Source organism: Panthera leo, chromosome C1 (assembly GCF_018350215.1).
Source record: "Panthera leo isolate Ple1 chromosome C1, P.leo_Ple1_pat1.1, whole genome shotgun sequence".
Taxonomy (NCBI): domain Eukaryota; kingdom Metazoa; phylum Chordata; class Mammalia; order Carnivora; family Felidae; genus Panthera; species Panthera leo.
This window is the reverse complement of record NC_056686.1, coordinates 27,018,008-27,040,247: the sequence shown is the minus strand read 5'-3', so window position 1 is coordinate 27,040,247 and position 22,240 is coordinate 27,018,008. Positions and strand designations below refer to the sequence as shown.

At 41.7% G+C, this 22,240-nt stretch overlaps 1 protein-coding gene and 1 pseudogene across 5 annotated transcripts in view; both read left to right on the top strand.

Annotated features, from left to right (window-relative positions):
• Nucleotides 1-22,240, top strand: part of KIAA0319L (KIAA0319 like) — a 94,903-nt gene that overhangs the window by 55,771 nt on the left and 16,892 nt on the right. For all 5 annotated transcript variants that reach the window (XM_042951241.1, XM_042951239.1, XM_042951240.1 and 2 more), the window contains 10 exons: nucleotides 214-460; nucleotides 2,822-2,923; nucleotides 5,836-5,933; nucleotides 9,752-9,839; nucleotides 11,009-11,101; nucleotides 12,924-13,056; nucleotides 16,528-16,756; nucleotides 18,149-18,272; nucleotides 18,867-18,999; nucleotides 20,762-20,910. In XM_042951241.1, coding sequence (XP_042807175.1) covers nucleotides 214-460; nucleotides 2,822-2,923; nucleotides 5,836-5,933; nucleotides 9,752-9,839; nucleotides 11,009-11,101; nucleotides 12,924-13,056; nucleotides 16,528-16,756; nucleotides 18,149-18,272; nucleotides 18,867-18,999; nucleotides 20,762-20,910 — 1,396 coding nt within the window. The remainder of the gene's footprint in view (nucleotides 1-213; nucleotides 461-2,821; nucleotides 2,924-5,835; nucleotides 5,934-9,751; nucleotides 9,840-11,008; nucleotides 11,102-12,923; nucleotides 13,057-16,527; nucleotides 16,757-18,148; nucleotides 18,273-18,866; nucleotides 19,000-20,761; nucleotides 20,911-22,240) is intronic.
• Nucleotides 7,190-9,061, top strand: LOC122227700 (annotated as a pseudogene).

The following is a 22,240-nucleotide window of genomic DNA, read 5'->3' as shown; positions in this document are numbered from 1 at the left end:
TTAAGCAAACCTCTTTGCATAGTAAAAAAGACTGGGAAGACTGACAACAACATCTGAACACCAGTTTGGGTGGCGAGATTAGTTTCTTTAATATTTTTTGACAGTTTTGCATTTTTCATAAAAACATTTAACATGTAATTATTTTATGAGACATAACCTAAAAACTGGCTGTATAACTTTTGCCTATTCAAGCGAATGTTTGCATTTCTTTAGGTCCACAAGGCCGTTGTAATTTCCAGTCCCTTAACCACAGTCCTGACTGCGGAGACTCCTGGTTGGTCAAAGAATGTGTCAGTCCAGCCTGAGACATCAGAGGATCCTGGTGCTACGCCTAGCACTCAGCACACAAAAAGCCCTGGGAGAATCCAGATTGTTACCCCTCTGCCAGTGGCTCCCTCCTACAGTTATGCTACCCCTACCCCCCAGGCCTCTTTCCAGAGCACCTCAGCACCATACCCAGGTGAGGCCCTTTGCTTCTGTCCTTGGAGATAAGATATGAAAAGTAGAGCGTTTGATCACAGTGTCCCCTTTACTGCAAGAAAAGGAGGGAGGCATGACTTTTAAGTGCTGTGGATTAGGGGGAAAAAATAATAATCCTGTCATTGTATCTGTAATCATAGGACTTGGGGCTCTCCATCCTTTTTCTCAGCAGGCCCCAGCCTATGAGAATTTATGAGGCTCTTTTGCCCAGAGCCAGATTCCACTGTGTTGGGGACTAAAAGGCCCAAGATTCAATTAAGTAACGTTCAAGGAACCAAACAAACAGAAGCCAGTGGGAAGACAGTTGTATCTACGTACCTATTTGCCTTCTGAATGTGTGATTGTACGTCAGTTCTTTGTCTCTCTGATTTCAGCAGCATCTTTATTTTTAAGCAACCCATAGGAAGGAAATTTATAAGCAGTGTTGCCTTAACAAGTCTGTGCTTCATGAGTGCTGTTCTAAGGTATTAGGAGGAAGTGGTTAATCAAGGAAACAAATTCTTTATCCCCTGAAAAGGCAACAGGGTGAAGCCAAGCCAATGAAAATGAATTTTTGCTGATTTTTGATTTCCTAGGGTCTTCTTTCATGGTGGTATAACATGAAATTTTGGGGTTTCAATCCTGAGGTATTAAAGTAATTTTTGTGTTCAGGCAGAATGCCTGTAATTTTTGGTGTAATTGTGAAGGGTTTGAGCAACGCTATATTTTTGTCCATTACACTGTTTATGAGTATAGTGGTTTCTCTTTCCTTTCTTTCTTTCTTTCTTTCTTTCTTTCTTTCTTTCTTTCTTTCTTTCTCTTTTTGAAAGTCACTCAGAGAATTCTTATTCAATCTCCTAGGGTGTCTAAATGCTGAAACTTCCATAAGGAAGATTTCCTTTCTCCCCAAGTGCAGTGTTCTCAAGCAGATAAATCTCAAATTTCATGTTTTCTAAGAAATATGGATGGACCAGCCATTTGTTTCAAGACCCCCAGTCTTGAAATATGGATGGACCAGCCATTTGTTTGCTTTAAGCTCTCTAATTCCTAGGTCTCATGCCAAATGACAATTATTGTCAGAGAAATAAGATTTATATAATAGTAGTTCTCGATAACCTGCAAATATTTTTGGTTGTTACAATCATGGAGGAGGGTTGCTACTGACACCTAGTGGGTGGGGGCCTGGGATACTGCTAACCATCTTATAGTGTGTAGGACAGTTCCTCCCACCCCCTACAACAAAGAGTTATCTGGTCCAAAATGTCAGTAATGTCAAGGTTGAGAAACCTAGACATGTATGAGATAGTTATTGAATAGTATGAAGACCGTATGTATATAGCTATTAGCTGATGTGGGTATTCCAGAAATGCTGAAGTAGTTCAGGAAATAGGTAAGTTTAAACTGAAATGGTCTGAGAAGATTTCTTGGAGAGAAGACTGGCTTTAAGCTAGAAACAAAGTACTGATTTAGAATAAAGAAAACATATAGCCCAGTTGAAGGAAATAACATTAGCAAAGTCCCCAAGAGTAGACCATGTCTTGTATGGAGCACAAGAGGGAAAATGAATACAGCTGAGGCAGAATTGGGTAGGAAAGGTGAGGTGGTGTGATCAGATGATAATGGTTCTCTAATGCCAGATTAGGAGTTGGTCTCGAACATGGTGTGGGAGTGGGGGGTCTTAAGTAGGAGAGTAACATGGTGGGGGTAGTATTTGAAGAAGACAGAATAGATTACAGTAGGGAGTGTTAGCAGAGGGAAGACCAGTTAAGATTCTTGGAATAACCTAAGTCTATGGTTGTAGCAATTGGAATAGAAAGAAATTATTAAGGTTAGCTTCATGATCAATATTTGGCATTTCTTCCAGGAATGTTACAGATGTATTTTATTAGAAGGTTATTTATCAGCATAAAGATGATCCTTGAGACACTGTAGAACTTTAATTATTGAACTCTATGGAAAGTACTATATAAAGAGGGCTTAGGGACAGACTGTAGTTAAAATACAGTGAAGAAAAACTCAGAGAACAAGGAATAAAAGTAGAACAATATGGTGTCATGATAACTGAGAGTTTTAATAACGAGGCAGTCAGCATTATTAGATGCCACAGAAGTAAAGTATGTGAGTTGAGAAAGAACTATTGGATTTGCTAAGGATCAATTTGTTGATGACCTCAAAAGATCTTTGTCAGGAGAAAAGTGGGGGCAGAATCAAATTTCAGGGGATTAGAAAGTAGATAAATAATGAGGAAATAAAGGAAATAGCAGAATATTATTTATAAAACAAATTGGGCCCCAAAGGAGGGAGAGAAATGAGATAGTCTGGATCTAATTTCTTATGTCCTGTATATTTTCTTTGTTTCTAGTTATAAAGGAGCTGGTGGTATCCGCTGGAAAGAGTGTTCAGATCACCCTGCCTAAAAATGAGGTTCAGTTAAATGCATTTGTTCTGCAAGAACCACTTGAAGGTAAAACATCCCCTTACATTTGGATAATGTTTTAATTTATAATGATATTTACATACCTTAACTCATTTACTCATTGCAAGAGACCTGTGAGAACAGGATATAGTGTGCACATGCACAAATATTTATCTGATGCGAGAGGCAGTGTAATGTAGTGTTTGAGATCATGGGCTTTGATGTCAAGCCTGATTCAGATCCCAGCTCAGCCAGTCATTATCTGAGTGGTTTTAAGCAAATTATTTCTAAGTTTCCATTTATTTCTTAGTAAAATGAGGATAATTTCTACTTTATGAGGTTATTTTAAGGGCAAAATGAGATGGCATACAAGGGACTTGCTTCAGTCTGTGCCTAGCATATAGCTGATGCTCATTAAGCGGAGGTTGTGTTGTACCCACTGAAAGAGGAAGAAACTTAGGCTAGGTTAACCTATTTATTTTGTCCAAACAACTAGTAAATAGTAGATATAGCAGTTGTAGAAAAGTTATTCAAGACTACTGCTAATATAGATTTGACATTAAAAAAAAGACAAGCCCAATGTGATAAATAAAATTCAGATTTATAAAATATATAAATTAGGGAACGATTCATTCAGTATTTAAGAAAACTTTTATACTATGAGTATCCCTTTCACCTTTGAAGTATATGTTGATAGACCAGAATTTGACTTAGAAACATATATGCGCTTCTTAAAACTTCCTTTGACAGTAGTGAAGCATACTTTGATGGAAAATGGTTGTATTGGGTTTATGTTCCCCTCATTAAAGGTGAGTCAAGAAGAATGTCCTACTCTAGGATTCAGGTTGGAGTCCTCCCATTTTAGGTACACGTACTCTTGTCCTGTACAGTAGTCCTGCTTTCTAATAGGCCTAATACCAAATAGCATATTTATGCAAAAGTACTTTTCCAGAACCTAAATGCCCTCTCTGTTCTATATGTCTGCCCTCACATTATCAGTTCATTCCAACTTCCTCCAGAGAAGCTTTTTCCTTCCCCACTCTGGTGGTAAGTTAAGGTGAATGAATTGGGTGGCCTTTGAAGATGGAGGTGAGAGAACAGCCTTGAGCTGTGGTTGCCTCCACTGTTTTGTAAAAGCAGCTGAGTTCTGCCTTATCTTCTTGTCTAACCTCTGTTTGCATGTTCATGTCTGTGAGGTGCTGTCACCTTGTAGATCAGTATTCCAAACCACATAGGTTGAGAAACAGATTCTTTTCTTTTAAAAAAAAATTTTTTTTAATGTTTTTATTTATTTTTGAAAGAGAGAGAGAGACAGAGCATGAGCGGAGGAGGAGCCGAGAGAGAGGGAGACACAGAATCTGAAGCAGGCTCCAGGCTCTGAGCTGTCAGCACAGAGCCCGATGCGGGGCTCGAACTCACGAACCGTGAGATCGTGACTTGAGCTGAAGTCGGACGCTTAACCGACTGAGCCACCCAGATGCCCCGAGAAACAGATTCTTTTCAACTGTCCTCTCCATGAGTTGCTCAGCCTTTATCAGATACATGAGATGAATGGTTTCAGATTTTCAAAGGTTGAGGACAGATGAACAGGACCAGCTCTGCCTACTCTTCCTCCCCCTCATCTCCTGTGGCAGTCCCTGAAGTGCCTATCAGGATCTCTCTGGGGTTCGGAGGCATGGTTTGAAAACCACTGCCCTGAATCATTTAAACCAGCATTCTGTCTAGCAGACCTATCCTCAGTTGTTCCTACCCTTGGGCAAATTTTGGGCTGTAAGGCATAATGCATCCCTCAAGCTTTTCTGTCCTAGGAATATTGTCCTTTCTTGAAATTGCATTGCCAGCCTTAGATATTATAAAATTGTCAGTTCCCAAACTGGTGTGAGTCTGTTTTCTGTGTGGAAAAAAATTTCCAATTACAGTTGGAAGAAATGTCATCTCTTAGCACCAGTCCCACTGCTGCAGTTGCTTTCCTGCTTCTCACCTAACCTGACTTCTGCATAATACATTTGTGAGAGCTGCGCTGGGCTGACGGCTGGCCAACACAAAACTAGTATTTTGGGGAGGAAGGAAGAGTAATAGATCTCGTATCTTAGGCTTATAAAATAAAATCTGGTCTTCAGATGAAGGCTATCTTGGAATTGGGTTGGCCATTCTGTTATGCTTTTGAGGTTTTGTTTTTTTTTTTTCTTTTTTCCTTTTGAGTAGTAATGTAAACTAAGCCTTCGTTCCCTAGCCAGACATGAATTTAGTTCCTTCCTCCTCCAGATTTAAGACCACTTTCACGAAGGAGGGATTCCATTTAGATAACAGGATTCTGTCCTTGCCCTACTCATATAGTCTGAGCTACAAATGAGGACCATTTAATGCTTCATTTGATCTTAATTAATTTCAGTGGGGCCTGTTTTAAATGGGCCATCCCCTACCATCTTCTGCAGTGTGTTATTTAGCTCAGCAGGAATGAAGTAGCTCTTTTAACTCACCAGGGTGTGATGACCTCAGTGAGACAAGCATTGTTAGCACTCTGTAAAAAAGCTATTTTTGAACCATGTTATTTAGAAGTCATTGCTGTTCTTTGTTGCAAAAGAAGTTTTGCAAGAAAATGGCCTTTGTTCCCAGTAAGTTCATCTATAGTGGTTGGTAGGGCATGTACTTTCAGTGTGACACCACACCATGAGCAACCCAGTATTTGGAGGGAGGATTGGCCTCTCTCAATGGGAGGGTGGATATGGGGCAGGAAAGAGCACTGCTGGGAGAAAGTAGAAGCCCTGACTGTAGCTGAGTCAGCAGAATCTCTCTTTTTTCAACAAAACGTTTGGTTTTCCCTATAGGCTTTGGGGTGGAATCTTAAAAACTAAATCCTTGTCAAGATTTAAAAGAGATTTGTTATTGGCAGAATGTGTGGCTGCCCTCCTTGTGTGTAGGTGTGTGTTTTCATGATTTTTGTAACTGCCCTTCTATAGGAGAAACCTACACCTACGACTGGCAGCTGATTACTCATCCCGAAGACTACAGTGGCGAGATGGAAGGGAAACATTCCCAGATCCTCAAACTATCCAAGGTGAATTTGCCTCCTCTCATTTGTGGGGCCAGGGAAGAGGCGCTGACCATTTTCTAAAATGTGTAATGTAAAATTTTCTGCTCACACTTAAATCAGGAAGTCTTTCAGAAGTGAATCCTCCAAAAGTCTGGCTGACATCCAGTATTTGTTAGTGTATGACTCTCAAATGTTCATTTATGGTGAGAAGACTGTATAAGTATGGTGGTGATAGCTGAAAATATACACTAAACAGCTTTTAAGGGTAACATAAGGATTTTAGAATTTGGGAGATAAGCTAAGTTTTTTGCGGCCACAAGACTGTAAATTGGCTCAGTCTTTTTTGAGATTCAGTGTAGTTATTAAGAGCCATAAAAATGTTCATATTCTTTGGCCAAGCATGCTCATTCATTCATTCATTCATTCTTTCTTTCTCTTTTTTCCGTTGTTCATTGTATACTAGTTATATGTCAGGCATTGGAGATTTACCAGTGAATTGATCAAAATCTTCACATTCAAGGACAATAGAGTCTCATGGGTGATACTGAGCAGAAGCAGGCAGTTATAACAGGGGATGCACTTGGTTGCTGCAGGGGGTATTGAAGCCCCGGGGAGTTTGATTTCTTAGAGTTTGCCTGGCTTGGTCATGATGGAGTGCTGGGTAAAGGATGGAGTGCAGATACCCCATGCAGGAGAAGCAATATATCCATTGGGCCAAATATTAGAGGGAAAATGTGGGAAAAAGGGAATTCCATGTGGTTCAGTGTGACTGGACCCTCTAGCACGAGAAGAGCAGTGGCACAGAAGTCAGAGAGATGCAGGGATCAGATCTCACAGAGTCTTACACCAACCTGAGGACTTAGAAGCTTATCCATAGGGACTAGGGAGCTTTTGAAAGTTTTTAAACAGCAGAAAGACTTATTTAGATCTTCAGTTTAGAAAGATCACCCCGCCTGCAGATTAGAGGAGGTAAGACTCAAACCAGGGAAACCAACGGAGAATCTGTTGAAAAATGTAGGTGTGAGATGGTAATAGCCTGAGTAAAAAAAATAAATAAAGTTTTATTTTTAAAATTGTTTTCATTTGAGAGAGAAAGAGTGAGCATAAGTGGGGGAAAGGGATAGAGGGACAGAAAGAAAGAGAATCCCAAGCAGGCTCCACGCTCAGTGCAGAGCCTGACATGGGGCTTGATCCCATGACCCTGGGATCATGACCTGAGTTCAAAATCAAAAGTCGGATGCTCAACCAACTGAGCCACCCAGGCACTTCAAAAAACTAAATAAATAAAATAAAACTTAAAGATCACCTGTTGAGTTCCTACCATGTGCCAGACGTAGTGCTAATTGTTTTATGCACTTATTTCATTTTATCTTCATAACAACCCCAACATGTAGGTATTAATATCTGTTTTACAAATGACAGAACTAAAAATTAGAAAAATTAAGTGATTTAGCCAAAGTTCATGCTGTTATTAATTGGTAGATTTGAACTGGAACTTTCCATTCCTGAAGCTCTTGCTTTTAACAGCTGTGCTGTGATCGTTGAAATCTAAGGTGATGACAATGTGAACAGAGAGAAGTGAGTGGATGTGAGAAATATTATATGGAGGTCGACTCAATTAGACCTGGTGATCAATTAATTGGGTAGTGGTGTTGAGGAAGAAAAGTCTAGGATAATTCTAGCCTTTTGGCTTAGGCACCTGGGTAGATGTCAGTGCGACGGTGGTGATATTCACTGAAATGAGGAACACAGAAAGAGAAGCAAGTTTGGGTGAGGTTTACAGATGATTAAGTCATTTTTGGACAGAGTGAGTTTGAGGTACCTGTGAAACATTTGAGTGGAGGTGTCCAGGAAGTAGCTGGGATCAAGGACTAGAGATCAGGACACAGATCTGGGCTAGAGAGATAAATCTTCACAGCAACCTCAAAGAAATGACACTGACACCATGGTAATAGATGAGATCATCCAGAGACAGTGCGTACAGTGAAGAAATAAACAGGTTGCAATTAGAATCCTGGGGAATGTTGTCCTTAAAGGTGTGGAAGGAAGAAGAAACTGAAGGAAATGAGGAGTGAACAGAGAAGTGAAAGCCAAGAAATAAGAGCGTTACAAGAAGAAAAACGTCAGAAATGTTAGTCAGTTAGCATGTTCTCAAAGAGCATAATTCAGAAGAAAGGAAAAACCTCATTTGTCTGAATGATGTTCATCACAGCATAAAGATCTGGAAACAACCCAAATACTCAACAATGTGGAATGCCTATGTGATATGACACAGTTACTCATGTACTATTCTGTAGGTTTAAAATGACCATTAAAAAGACTATTATACTGAGGAAAGTGCTCATGTTACATGAACAGAAGAAAGAATAATAAAAAGCTTGATGCGGGTTTCTCTTTCCGATCCACCATCTGCAGTGGAACCACCGCCAAGTTGCAGATTTTCATGAAAACCCATATGAGGAAGATCATCACTCTCGAGGTTGAACCCTTGGATACAATAGAAAATGTAAAGGCCAAGATTCAGGATAAGAAAGGAACTCCTCCTGATCAGCACAGACTGATCTTCTCTCGCAAGCAACTGGAAGATGGACATACTTTATCTGACTGTAGCATTCAAAAGGAGTCCACTCTTCATCTTCTGTTGCGACTTTGTGGTGGTGCTAAGAAAAGGAAGAAGAGGGAAGCCTGGGTGACTCAGTCGGTTAAGCATCTGACTCTTGATTTCAGCTCAGGTCATGATCTCCGGTTTGTGGGATCAAGCCCCGCATCAGGCTCTGTGCTGACAGTGCAGAGCCTGCTTAGGATTCTCTGTCTCCCTCTCTGTCTCTGCCCTTCCCCTGCTCGTGCTCTCTCTTTCTTTCTCTCAAAAGTAAACATTAAAAAAAAAAAAAAAAAAGAGGAAGGAAGGAAAGGAAGAAGTCTTACACCACTCCCAAGAAGAATAAGCATAAGAGAAAGAAGGTTAAGCTGTCTGTCTTGAAATACCATAAGGTGGATGAGAATGGCCAAATCAATCACCTTCCTCTGGAGTGCCTTTCAGATGAATGTGGTGCTGGAGTTTTTATTACTAGCCACTTTGGCATTATTTTCGTAAGTGTTTTCTGACCTGTTGCTTCAATAATCTGGAAGACAAGGAATTCTATATGGGTTAATAAAAGACATGAAATAACAAGAACAACAAAAAAGCTTGATGCACACCTTGATTTTAACTGGACCCTGAAAGTCCAGTTCCTTGACGGTAGTAATCCTTTCTTATTCATCTCTAAACCCCAAGCCTAGGATAATGTCCAGTACATGATTGGTTCTCAGTAAATGTTCGCTGAATGAATGAACTACTTAAAAACTTTTTTTTTATATGTGGTCAAGGATTGGAAGGAGAAGAAATATAGTTACCTGATATGTTAAGACAGTGGGATTGTGGGTGATTTTCTTTATATTATGTTTATACCGTTAGTGGAAATCAGGAGGGAAAAATATTCAGATATTTGGGAGCTATTTGGTAGTTTTACAAAATGGTTTTCTTTGCACAGATGATTATTTTAATTTCATAACTCTGTGAAATAGGATGGTTGGGCCCTTAATGTTCTTCTGAAAAGAAAATGGGAGTATAGAGATATTGAATTCCCTTTTGTTGTTCTAGAGTCAGCTGGTAATAAGAGTCACATTAAAAGCTATGGTTTTTTAGTTTATAATTCATTGTTTCATCTCCTTAGCTAGTTTACTTTCTCCATTTTGGAAACAGTGCAAAAAGAGAGTTCAGTATCAGCATGGCAAGTTCAGATATATGTGTTATTTTACATAGAATTGCTGTTCTTTGTGGTTGTCTTCTTTCACTCCCGCAGCTTACTCCAGGACTGTATGAATTCAGAGTGATTGTAGATGGTCAAAATACCCATGGGGAAGGCTATGTGAACGTGACAGTAAAACCAGGTATGTGTTTCCGAGCTGTGGCTGAGTCTCCATTGCTCCCTCTGCAGGATTCCCAAAGAGGGGGAGATTTGACTTGAGGGGTTTTTATTTCCCATTCTTTTTTTTTTTTTTTTTTAATATGTTCACTGGGCAATTCCTAGTTCAATGTAGTAAAAGATTAAGGTGGCAGAGTATATTCTTTGGTTCTAGTTGGAACATTTGGCTGGGTGGAGAAACAGTAGTCACATGGCCCCCAGTGCAGTATGGCCTGAACGATAGCCTGTCTGTCTGAGAACTACTTCTCCAAGTAGGTCATGCTGAGAGAGGACCATGTGTTGTGATTAAGAGACACAAGAAAGCCAGGAGCTTAGGAGAAGTATGTAGAAGGAGAATCAGCCAAATGGCTGGCTCTTTCTGATCTCTTTCCAGATACGGGTTTTGCACACACAATTCCTCATTTAAACCTTGCCAGTCTTCTTTCACTTTGGAAACCAAATCCCATCATTCTTTTTTAACTGATCCACCATTGGTAAATTACAGTGCAGTAGCAAAGTATCTTGTTTTGCATTTTCAGGGAAATTTGGGGGAAGTTGGAAAATGGTATTTTCTGCCTTTGTTGGTAATAGATTTTATTTTCTCTTTGTTCCTTGAACTTTGTAACCAAGGTAGTCCTTTCACTTTATTAAAAATGTGTTTAACATCAAGACCATTGGATTATTTCTCAAAAGGCCATTGGGTTTTTAGCTCACAGTCACTTGAGTAGACAGTGTGGTTTGTGACCCTCCCATCACTCAGGCCTAGTCACCTCACACACGATCAGCTCAGGGATGGTTGAGAAATCTCCCATTGTCTTTTTAGCACAGTCCGTGCCAAGGAATAGTTTACTTGCCAAGGCCTTTATTGCACAAAGCTTGTTTGTTATCCACCTCTACTCAGCTTGTGCTGCTCTAGTACTTTTCATGAACAAGACAGCACAAGAGCCTATCTTCAGGCCTGGAAGAGGGTTTAACACTTCCAGGTATCTTATGGTAGAATGGCAGCCTGGTCTTGTGACTTTCTAATTTGGTGATGCTGCAACCAATAAATCAATTATGTAATGGAAGCAGATTTATAATCCATTCACATAGGCCTGCTCCTCCTCTAATTTAGAAAGCCCCTCTTCCAATTTCTTCTGGGTCATTTTCCTGCAGAACCTCGTAAGAATCGGCCTCCCGTTGCCATTGTGTCACCACAGTTCCAGGAGATCTCTTTGCCAACCACTTCTACAGTCATTGATGGCAGCCGTGAGTATTTGTCTAGACGTGATGTTTTAGAAGAGCATTCACTATGAACTATGATAGAAAAGTCTGGTAGAAGATTCAGGGCCAACTGTGTCCACATTCTGTATAGGCCCATCTTCTTGACCATGTTATGGGAGGACTACCCATCTCAAGCAAATGATTAGGAAGTAAAAAACAAGACAGACCCCATTTAAAATCCGCATGTGGCTTGTTTGAAGTAATACTTCTGCTCTCTTGAGATGGTAAGAAAGTGGAATTAAGCATATACTTAGCATTATCTTAGTATGAAACTTCCTGGTTTTCAAATTTGCTAAGATAGAGTCACCATTTTTAGCTATGGAAACAAAGCTCCCTCCTCTCATAGCAAGGTAAGTAACTGAGGGTCTTGACTGAGGAGCTCTCCCCAAGCCCTCACTGCCTAACAAGGCTCTTGTCAGCCTCCTCCTGGAGAGACTCGCAGAATGTGCTCCATGCCCCGGCCTGGCTCGTTAACATTGTACCCTTCAGAGTAGTGTCCCCTGGTGGATGACATGAGAAGACTCTGGGATCTCTGCCACTCGTCCTGGCTGCATGTGAAAGAGGTTTCAGGCCTGCCATCTCACCAGAGTTTGCTTGGTTTCCTTAGAGACCTCTTAAGGCCCCATTACACTGATTGTCTTGGCACCAATAGCGGCTTTTGGCGGATGCAGTCAGAGCACTAGCAGAAGAATCTCTAGCAAGGTTAAACATTTCATTATGTTACTGGCGAGAAGAGGAGGGTAGAAGAACAGCAGGCAAAGAGAGAAGGGAGCACAAGAAGAAGCACTTATGAGAGAAGTACAGAGGGTTCACATAGTACCATTTTACTTTATATTTTTTAATAGGTCAGTGTTAAATTGTAAGTAAAAGCATAAAGAGAAGAGTAACTACCATCCTTGTCTCCCAACTGTCCAGTTTTCCTCCAGACTATCAACGGTATTATTTTATGGTCTTTCTAGAGGCATTCTGTGCATATGTATGAAAATACATATACAGTCTTTACGATAGCACATAATACACACTTTTATGTACAATGTTTGTTTCTGTAGGTTGGAGAATTTTTTGAGTCAGTACATGAAATAGTGTTTCATTTTTTTTTTCTCTTAATGATTACATAGCCTTCCATTACATGGCTGTATAATGTCGTCGTATGGCTATATACTTGTTTTCATTCAATCTCTGTTGATGACCATTAGGTTATTTTTGGTCTTTTGTTATTACAAAGAACGTTGCCATAAATAGTCTTGTAAGCGTGACATTTAACACATGTGCAAATATACCTGTAGGATAGATTCCTCAAAGAGGAACTGCAAGGGCAAAGATAAATTGTGCTAAATTACTCTTTATGGAGAGGGTGTATCTCATAAATCCACCATGACTTGCGAGAGGGCTTTGCCCCACACCTTTACCCATAATATGTGTTATGAAACTTTGGTCTTTTACCAGTCGGGTAGGTAAAAAATATAGTACTTGAAGTGTAATTTAAATGTGCATTTCTCTTATTTTAAGTGAGGCTGAGTATCTTTTCACGCGTTTGAGAATTTTTGATTTTCCTTTTTTCATACAGTAGCATTTTAACCAGAGATTGCCTGTGTTGGAGACCTTGGATAACTACGCAGTGGAGTATTCATAGAGAGGCAGACTGACCCAATACTCCTAGGGAAGAAACACTCTGGAGAGATAGTTTGTAATTTCATGAAGCTTTCGTAGCCTCACATCTCTGGGTAGTTGCCCTAGTTTGTGTAAGCTGGATAAGTGCTGAGACCCAGTGCTTTCATGTTGTAACTGATGTTTCTTTATGGTCAAGAAAGCACTGATGATGATAAAATCGTCCAATACCATTGGGAAGAACTTAAGGGACCTCTGAGAGAAGAGAAGATTTCTGAAGATACGGCCATATTAAAACTAAGTAAGCTCGTCCCTGGGAACTACACTTTCAGGTAAATTAGGATCCTTCAAGTTTACCTTAGGCTGTGTTTTTCCCTTGTGGGTTTTATGTTCCTCTAGGAGTAACTCTGACGGATATCAAAGTCATTGTAGATTTAGTTGATGATACAGCCTTCGGCTCAATTAGTTCTCTTAGTCCTGTGGTGATTGTGGTCACACCAATGATAAGTTTTTAGGGCAGATGTTCTTGCATAGTAGATCAAGACCCACCACAGTTAACCCTTCTCAAAGCTGCACCTGGCACATCTCCAAACATTTTTTTTTAGGATTTCTGTCATTAAATGAAACGGCTCACCTTCCTTTGCCTTTTCTCAGGAAAAATCTAGAAGGAACCTACCTACTCCTATCTTGTCCCTTCCCTTTGGTAAATGTTCCCTCAACTTATGAGATCTCAAAATCTTTACTTTTGACTAGTGTTTTATTTCAATATGATTTCTAGGATCTTTATCTTTTGGGGCGTTTTGAGAGAATTTGATTCAAAGATAGTCCTGGGAACTAGTGTCGACTTTATAGGATGTTATTAATAAGAGTGTGAGGCTGACTCTAGAGTCATCCTCTTTATGTTTGCAAGACTTCTTGTATGTTACAGAGCACTTGTGAGTATCATACAAACATTGTATGTACATGATACCATCCTCATTTTACATCTGAGAAAAATGAGGCTCAGTGTATTTACTAACTTCTCTAGGGTCACACGTTTCAGCTAGGTTCTCTAACCCTCAGGTCAGGGCTCATTCTGTTCCACTCCTTGAGTTGACCTGTACATATTTTGTTTATGGTTCATTGAATGCTCTACTCAATCTGTTGGAGTTCTGCCTATCCTTAGCGACCTGCTCAGTTTTCTACGAGTCCTGAGACTCCTCCAAGAGGAGAGAATATGTCTCTCCCCGGAACTGTTGCATTTGGTGCCTCTATGTGGCACCTACCGTGGTGCAATAGTTCATTCATGGGTGTCTGTCTTCCCCACTGGATCTGCGATGAGTCAAGTTTTAGACACTACCAGAGGCACAGTGATAAATGTCCTAGCACAACACCTGCCATGTAAATAAATAGGACTTAGCACTCTCATTGACTCAAGACCAGATGATTGAAAGGCAGCTGCCACTCAACAGGGTTGGAACCTTCTCATTGGCTTAAAATGAAAATGTGAGTTGGTTTTTACCTTAGATTTCTAATATAGGAGCTTTAGCATTTATGAAATTTAGCTTGGGCCAGGTTGATCTTTTTAAAAAAGTAACAATAATAGCTACTATTGAACAATTATCGTGAGTACTGTTCTGAGCTCTTCCCATGCAGTAGCTCATTTAATCCTATTATTTTGTAGATTAGGAAATTTAGGCACAGAGAAGTTAAGTAACTTGCCCAGGGTCACACAGGCAGTAGGACTCAGGTCTGCACTTTTAACCACTGTATTTGGGTGGATGCAGTATTGGGGGTGATTCTTTTTTTTCTAACCTTCAATCTGTGAAATGATGAGGGTTTGATTAGCATTAAGATCCAGTCTGTTTGGTTCCACTCACCTTTCCTTCTCCCCTATGTTCATATGGTAGGGGCCTCTTTCCCCGGCCCTGTAGTCAGCTGCTAATTGGGTCCAGTATCCTTGCATGGAAGCCCGGGACTGTTTGAGGTGAAAGAATAACGGGTAGCTGCCCTTTGCCATTTGTCTGTAACTTACTTTTGTTCTGAAATAGGAGACAAATGGGATATGTTTAAAAACAAAACAAAACAAAAAAAATGTGAAAACAACAAGGAAACTGGAAAAAGAGGAAAGATTCTGTGGATTTTTCTTTTTTGAGATGTTTGTTGATTTGCACATGTCTGTTTGTCTGATGTTTTTGTGCTCTTCTTCTAAAAGCCTCTAATACCAAAACTCCCCTTCAGGCCATGGGTAGAAGGTGAGGCTGTGGGACATAGCCCCACAGGTGTCTGGCCCTGTCTGTGGCTGGCAGTGAGATTTAAACAAACGACATGTCTTTTCGATGCTTTTCCTCTTTCTGTCAGCAAAATGGAAGGAACCCAAACCTCCTTGCTTGCTTATGCTCACATTTGGAGGTGGCAAGAGAAGCTTTAGGCTGTTCAGCTGGAAGGCATCATTTAGGTAAAAGCCTGCTCTTATAAATGAACATTTTTTTTTTCTCTTGCAAATCCTATTTCACACTGGCACAAACTGTGGGGCTGTCGCGTAGGAGAATTCATTTGCATCTCGGGCGCCTGTCTTGCCAGAGCCAGCCCTCCTGGTCCATCCTCGAGGTTGTCCGCCCGGGGCACCCCTTCTTGTAATGTGTGCACAGAGGAGGGCCTGCTGCAGTCAGCTTGCTCTACTTACTGGGATGCCTCTAAGCCCCACAGCTTCAGGGGCCAGGGATTATCTGTTCTTTTTATTTATTTATTTATTATTTATTTTTTAATTTTTTTTTTAATTTTATTTTTTAAAATTTACATCCAAATTAGCATATAGTGCAACAATAATTTCAGGAGTAGATTCCTTAATGCCCCTTCCCCATTTAGCCCATCCCCCCTCCCCCACCCCTCTAGTAACCCTGTTTGTTCTCCATATTTGAGTCTCTTATGTTTTGTCCCCCTCCCTGTTTTTATATTATTTTTGTTTCCCTTCCCTTATGTTCATCTGTTTTGTCTCTTAAAGTCCTCATATGAGTGAAGTCATGATTTTTGTCTTTCTCTGACTAATTTCACTTAGCATAATACCCTCCAGTTCCATTCACATAGTTGCAAAGGCAAGATTTCATTCTTTCTGATTGCCGAGTAGTACTTCTTGTGTATATATACCACATCTTCTTTATCCATTCATCCATCGATGGACATTTGGGCTCTTTCCATACTTTGGCTATTGTTGATAGTGCTGCTATAAACACGGGGGTGCATGTGTCCCTTCAAAACAGCACACCTGTAAGGGATTATCTGTTCTTAAAGCTTGGTTTCTGGGCTTTGGAGTCACAGAACTGGGCTTGCACCTTAGCCCACTGTATAGTCCTGGGGAGATGACTCAGCCTCTCTCAGCTTCCCGTAAAGTGAGATTAAGGATGCCTGCTCTTTACCGTTGTTGTGTGGGCCAGACCAGACAATGCTCGTGAAGGCCCGTGCACACAGAACACACAGTGTGGGCAGTGGGCCAAAACAGTGCTGGTGACATACTGCCTGGATTCAGGTCCTGACTCTCTCTGCCTCAGTCTCCTTGTCTATGTGAGGAGTAAAATGAGGATAGTGCTTCATAGAGCTATTGTGAGGATTTAGTGAGATAGAAAGCACCTGGAACAGTGCCTGGCACTCAGTCAGTGTTAGCATTTAGTATTATTCTGTCTTTCCAAGAAGAATGGGTAAAGATTTGGTTACCATTTGGTACCCTTGCTGCCTTGGTATTTCTTAGCCTCAATTTTCAGTCTTCTCAGATACATTCCTCTTCCGTAAGCCCATCCCTGACTGCACTGCTTTCTCTGCCCTGATAGCTTGACTGTAGTAGACTCTGATGGAGCAACCAGCTCTACCACTGCGAGCCTGACAGTGAACAAAGCCGTGGATTATCCCCCTGTGGCCAATGCGGGCCCCAACCAAGTGATCACCCTGCCCCAAAACTCCATCATCCTCTTTGGGAACCAGAGCACCGATGATCATGGCATCACCAGCTATGAGTGGTCACTCAGCCCAAGCAGCAAGGGGAAAGTGGTGGAGATGCAGGTAGGAGGGAGCGGCTTCTGCCTTCTCTTGCCCAGGGGAGTCAGAGCTCCTAGGCTGGCTGCCCTACGGAGGCTTCTTTTTGCCCCATTGTAATTACCAAAGTCAGATTTATATAGAACATTGAAGGTTGGAATTAAAAAAAAAAAAACTTAGAAAGTTTAAGGGGCCTTCAATGAACACATTAGCAAAATCTTTGTCTTTAGTGTTTAGTATTAGAGAAAAAGATGAGATGAAAAAGGGGAGCTGTTCTAGAACAGTTCCAGAGAGTCAGTCTACTCTGATGCTACAAGGGCGCAGATCTTAATGAGCTCTGCCACAGATTGGAGTAGCCCGCCTGGCTAGATGGTGAGCATCTTCTCTCGGGAGATATTTAAGAAGAGACTAGATCTGTCACCAGGCAGGTAACGTAAGTAAATAAAACTGAATAGGGCCTTTGGCTAATCATACAACATAACCCCTGACTGAGGTGGCCGTCTGTGCCTCAGGTCCAGCTGGTTGTTGCCACATGGAAATACGCTCTCATATATTCCTAGATAGGCCAGCGTTTCAAGAGAAAATGGAATCCTAGACCTTTATGTGGAAATTTCCAACTTTCGGGGTGCTTGGCTGGCTGCTGTCACTGAAGTATGGGACTCTTGGCCTTGGGGTTGTGAGTTTGAGCCCCACATTCAGTGTACAGATTGCTTAAAAATAAAATCTTAAAAAAATTTAAAAAAAAGAAAATTTCCAACTTCTAAGACACTGCAGGCCAAACACAACGCCTGCAAGCTAGATTCAGCCCAGAGGCTGCCAGGTTTTGCTCACTCTTCTAGAGGAAGTTCCTGCATTGCCCTAAATTGGGTATAATGTTCCTTCTGACACTGTGTTTCCAAATCGGAGGCATGACTTAAAGCTCACATTTCACCTGGCTTTTGTTTAGATATGATGTTCGGTTTCTCTGCTGCTGCAGCATCTGCATGAACCTGCAAGGGGACAGCATGGCATTGCATAACCTCTTGAGTTGCCATGTTTTACTGAGGCAGCTTTGTTCTGATGACTGAGTGGCCTCAGCAGGAAGAACATGGTTTTAAAAGCATGTTGTTTTATTATATGCTCATGGCCTTCTTTCTGGCTTGGGTCATAAAGACTGATGATCTTGGTTATCTGTGCACAGTTTCCTGTACTCCTTTCTCTGGGGAGAGCTCTGACTTTATTTGAAAGTGCTGCTGTCAGGGAAGGTTGTTCCCTTGAAACGGGAACCTTTTACTTTCAACAGGATGTCCCACAGTGTTTGATGCTGCACTCACTAGCTTTAGAGAACTGGGTGCATCATTTAGACCAGAGTAGGACTTACTGTATGATGTTGTGATTCTGGGAGTCTGCTTTTCCACTTGTCTGTATTTATACATCCAGGGTGTTAGAACACCAACCCTGCAGCTCTCTGCCATGCAAGAAGGAGACTACACTTACCAGCTCACAGTGACTGACACGATAGGACAGCAGGCCACTGCTCAAGTGACTGTTATTGTGCAGCCTGGTAAGTTCCAACCTTGTAGCGCAGACTCCTCTGTTGGCTGGTCCTTTGAACCATAGGGGAGAAGAGGGTTTGGGTTCTGAGCTACACAGCAGTAGTGGGAGGCACCAGTCCACGGGGACCCTGGCAACTTCACTTGTCCGTTCCAAGTGCTTTCTTCAGAGCTAGAGAGAAAGAGTACTTCACAGCCTCAGCTTGTGCCCTTGCCTTTGGCTAGTCATCGTGCCTTCGAGGGGACCTAGCAGATAGAGTCTCTGTTATCCCAAAACCTACCACGTCCTGTAAGGGATAGCTTAAAGCCCACTTCCTCAAGAAAGCCCTATCTTTATCACTCAGACTCTTTCATTTGAACTCCCATAGTATTACATTTCAAATTTAGCATGGCATTACAACTTTGTTATGTTCTGCCGTGTTCTTTCAGAATAGTTTTATGTCTTTCAGTCTTATATTCATCATGAGCTCCCTGACCCACAATATCTGATTGTTCTCTGGGCAGAGAGGCAGAGTCCTGATGGCTTCCAGAACATATGTCCCAGTGGCTCCTCTCTTTTCCCAGCCAAACTACCTTCTTTTGACCTCTGTGTCTCTGTCTTCTAGAAAACAACAAGCCTCCACAAGCAGATGCAGGCCCGGATAAGGAGCTGACCCTTCCTGTGGACAGCACAACCCTGGATGGCAGCAAAAGCTCAGATGATCAGAAAATTATCTCATATCTCTGGGAGAAAACACAGTGAGTATTGACACAAAACCCTTATTTATGCAGTCTCCAGACCTTTGAAGAACAAAATGTCACTTGCTTTTAAGAGTTTACTTGTTCTTACTGGCTTATCCAAGGGGGCAACGGGGGTGGCTTGGTGACTGAGAAAGAAACGTTAACAATCTAAACTAACTCTTAAGAAAATGATATAACATAATTTTTGTAAGAAAAAAGTATGCTTATCATCATCTAGTCCCCAGTTAGTACTTTGTGGTCCTGGTGCTTTTACAGGTACAATCCATCTGCCGAAATGCATAGTTTAATTACACTTGAGAGGCGGGATGGAAGGGGTAATGGAGCAGAAAAATACTGTTGCTCAAAATTAACTGGGTAAGGCTGGCAGTGTGGATAGGGCAGAGCAGCTATTAAAGAGAACTGAAAATTCATCTGCACAATGAAAGCATTACTCTGTTATTGTTTCCTTAAAGACATCATTTACCAATTATGTTAGTGAGAGGCCAAAGGCACTAACCAAAATAATACTAATTAAGCTGGAATTACCTAATCGAACCATTTCTGGTTCTCACAGTTTCTTTCAGCTCCTTTAAACCATAACAAATGGAACTCAGATTGTATGCAGGATCCCACAGAAAGCAAAGGAATTCCAAGGAAGAGTTAAAAAGCATTCTTAGTTTCTAAAGGTAGCAACTAAGGACAGACTGAGTTGTTTTTGTTTTTGTTTTTGTTGGTGACTAGGGCATTCAAAATGGGTGGGAAGGGGCTATAATTTGACTATAGAAACCACTGGACTTTACAATTGGTGAGTTGGATTCTAGAAATTCATTTCCTCAGCTCTTGTCTATTGTGGAGAACCTAATCCTCCTCAGCCCAGTGTGTTTGTGTCGTAACTGTTAAAGACAGCTGATAAACCTTCATTTGAGTAGAAATCGTATAGCAGAAATAGTGCTTAGAGTAGCTTCTTAGAGGAGAGTCTGTTTCAGGAGGGATGACTAGGGCCAGAGATTATATGTTTAAACAGCAAAATAAAGCAAAAACCTGGAAGACTGCAGATTTCTCTGGTCATCTCTTAATTTTAAACAAAGCTCTCTGGGGCGTTCTGCTCCTTGAACAGAAGGGCTCTCTGGTATGTGCAGAGTTGTGCCTGGATGTTGGCACAGAGCTCACTCTCTGGCTGCAGGCTGCTATGTGAGGCCACAGGGGAGAAAGAAGGATGCAGGGTGTCCTGGGGCCTCTGTGGCCCCTGTCTGGGAGCTCTGCTTCAGAGCTGCTAAGAAGAGGATGGTTTTGCTGAGAGTTCCTCTGCAGCTTTGGCCCATTTCCTTTCCTTGACTTTTCAGTGGGAGGGAGTTTGGCATATGATTAAGAAACGCATTTTGCTTCTTTGCTGGCAAGAGCTGAACCAACTACTGGGCCAGAAATGCTTTTCAGAAACATCACTCTGAAATCGTTCTTTTGATCAGGGACCTGCTCAGAGCGCTTTCTTCCTTTTACAAACTGGAACAGCAGAGTTTGAATGTTCTAGAAACTCATAAAAAGGATAAGGCTAGATGTGTTTGAAAGCTGGTGAATGGAATTTTCTGATCAGCAGGTAGCTGTATTTTGGTGCCAAATGACACTCTGTCCAGATGTAATATTTTTAAACATGTCCTCGCAAGGTCTGGGAAACAATAGTTTGTGCATCAGCTGAGGCAGTAATTGTCTGCTCCTGCTGAGTCAGGGATGGAAGAACAGCAGACAGGTACAACTCTACCCTTTGGTTTCCATCTTTGTCCAGGGGACCCGACGGGGTGCAGCTCGAGAATGCTAACAGCAGTGTCGCCACTGTGACAGGGCTACAAGTAGGAACCTACGTGTTCACCTTGACCGTCAAAGATGAGAGGAACCTGCAAAGCCAGAGTTCTGTGAATGTCATTGTCAAAGAAGGTACCTCTCTGTCTTGGGTTGGTGCAGCCTCTGGGTGAGATAACTGAGGAATCAGGCATCTCTTTTTTGGCTGCAGAAATTGGTGAGAGACGAGGGGTGGGGGATAAGTTGGGGGAAAGGGCAGCTGTTATGAACTTTTTTTCTTTTTAATGTTTATTTTTAAGAGATAGGGGAGGAGGGGCAGAGAGAGAGGGGGAGACAGAGGATCCGAAGCAGGCTCTGTGCTGACAGCAGAGAGCCCGATGTAGGGCTCGAGCTCACAAATCGTGAGATCATGACCTGAGCTGATGTTGGAAGCTTAACTGACCGAGCCACCCAGGGGCTCCTGTTATGTGCTTTTCTAAAACAACCTTTAATTGGGAGTGCCTATAAGGTGAATTTTAATTTCTTGTCCCCCTTCCCCTGCCTTCCTTCTCAATTGAATAGGGAAAGAATTAGGTTTTTTTCCTTTGCATTTTTATTTTGCCTCTGCTGCTGAGACCTGGGTTTTCTGTGACTCTCCTGCTAGCTGCAGTGACACCTGCTGTCAGACCTTAGAATGACTGGCCTGCACTGTAGTTTGCTCTGCTCCTCCTGTGAGCCAGCTGAGGCCAACTTGAGGCGAGCATTGATTGGCTTGCTCTGGTTTGCAGGCACATGACCCGTGATGGCCTTGGGAGAGGGCTGTAAGCTGATGGGAGATGCGCAGGTGGCCTCCAGCTACAATATCTTGAGCTCAGTAGAGAATACACACCTGAGGAAACAAAGCTGCGGGGGGCGGGGGGGCGGGGGTGGCGCAGGAGAAGAGAGGTCTTTTTTTCCTTTTTCTCTATTAGAGTATTAAGGAAAGAATAAAAGAAGATGTTCAGAAAATACCATTTTAGGCCATACTGTAAAGAGAATTTGTGGTATCAGCAGCATGAAACCTAACCTCCAGGTCTTTAAACCAGTTTGGGCCTTGGTTTCCAATCATCATGCGCTTCCCAAAGAGATGGAATCCTTCCAGGGGAAGCTGCTAGGAGGACACAGGAGAAAACTATGCTTGTTCCCTCTGCTGTATGGTGTCAGAAGAATGTCACTTTGGGCGGGACTGGAGTCTCAGGACCTGTGACACTGGTGGCTTCAAATTTATACTATTAATCATGAGCTCTCTGGCTCTGCCTGGGTTTTATTTAGCATGGAGAGAGGGGAACTGAAGCCTGGTCTTCACTGGGTCCTAACCCCCAACTAACTAAAAGTTGGTTTATTGTCAAAAAAGTCTACTATACTGTTAGTTGCTGGCATGGATAGGCAATTAAAACAGTTCTCCATTTAAGATGCTTTTTTTTTTTTTAAGTTTATTTATCTTGAG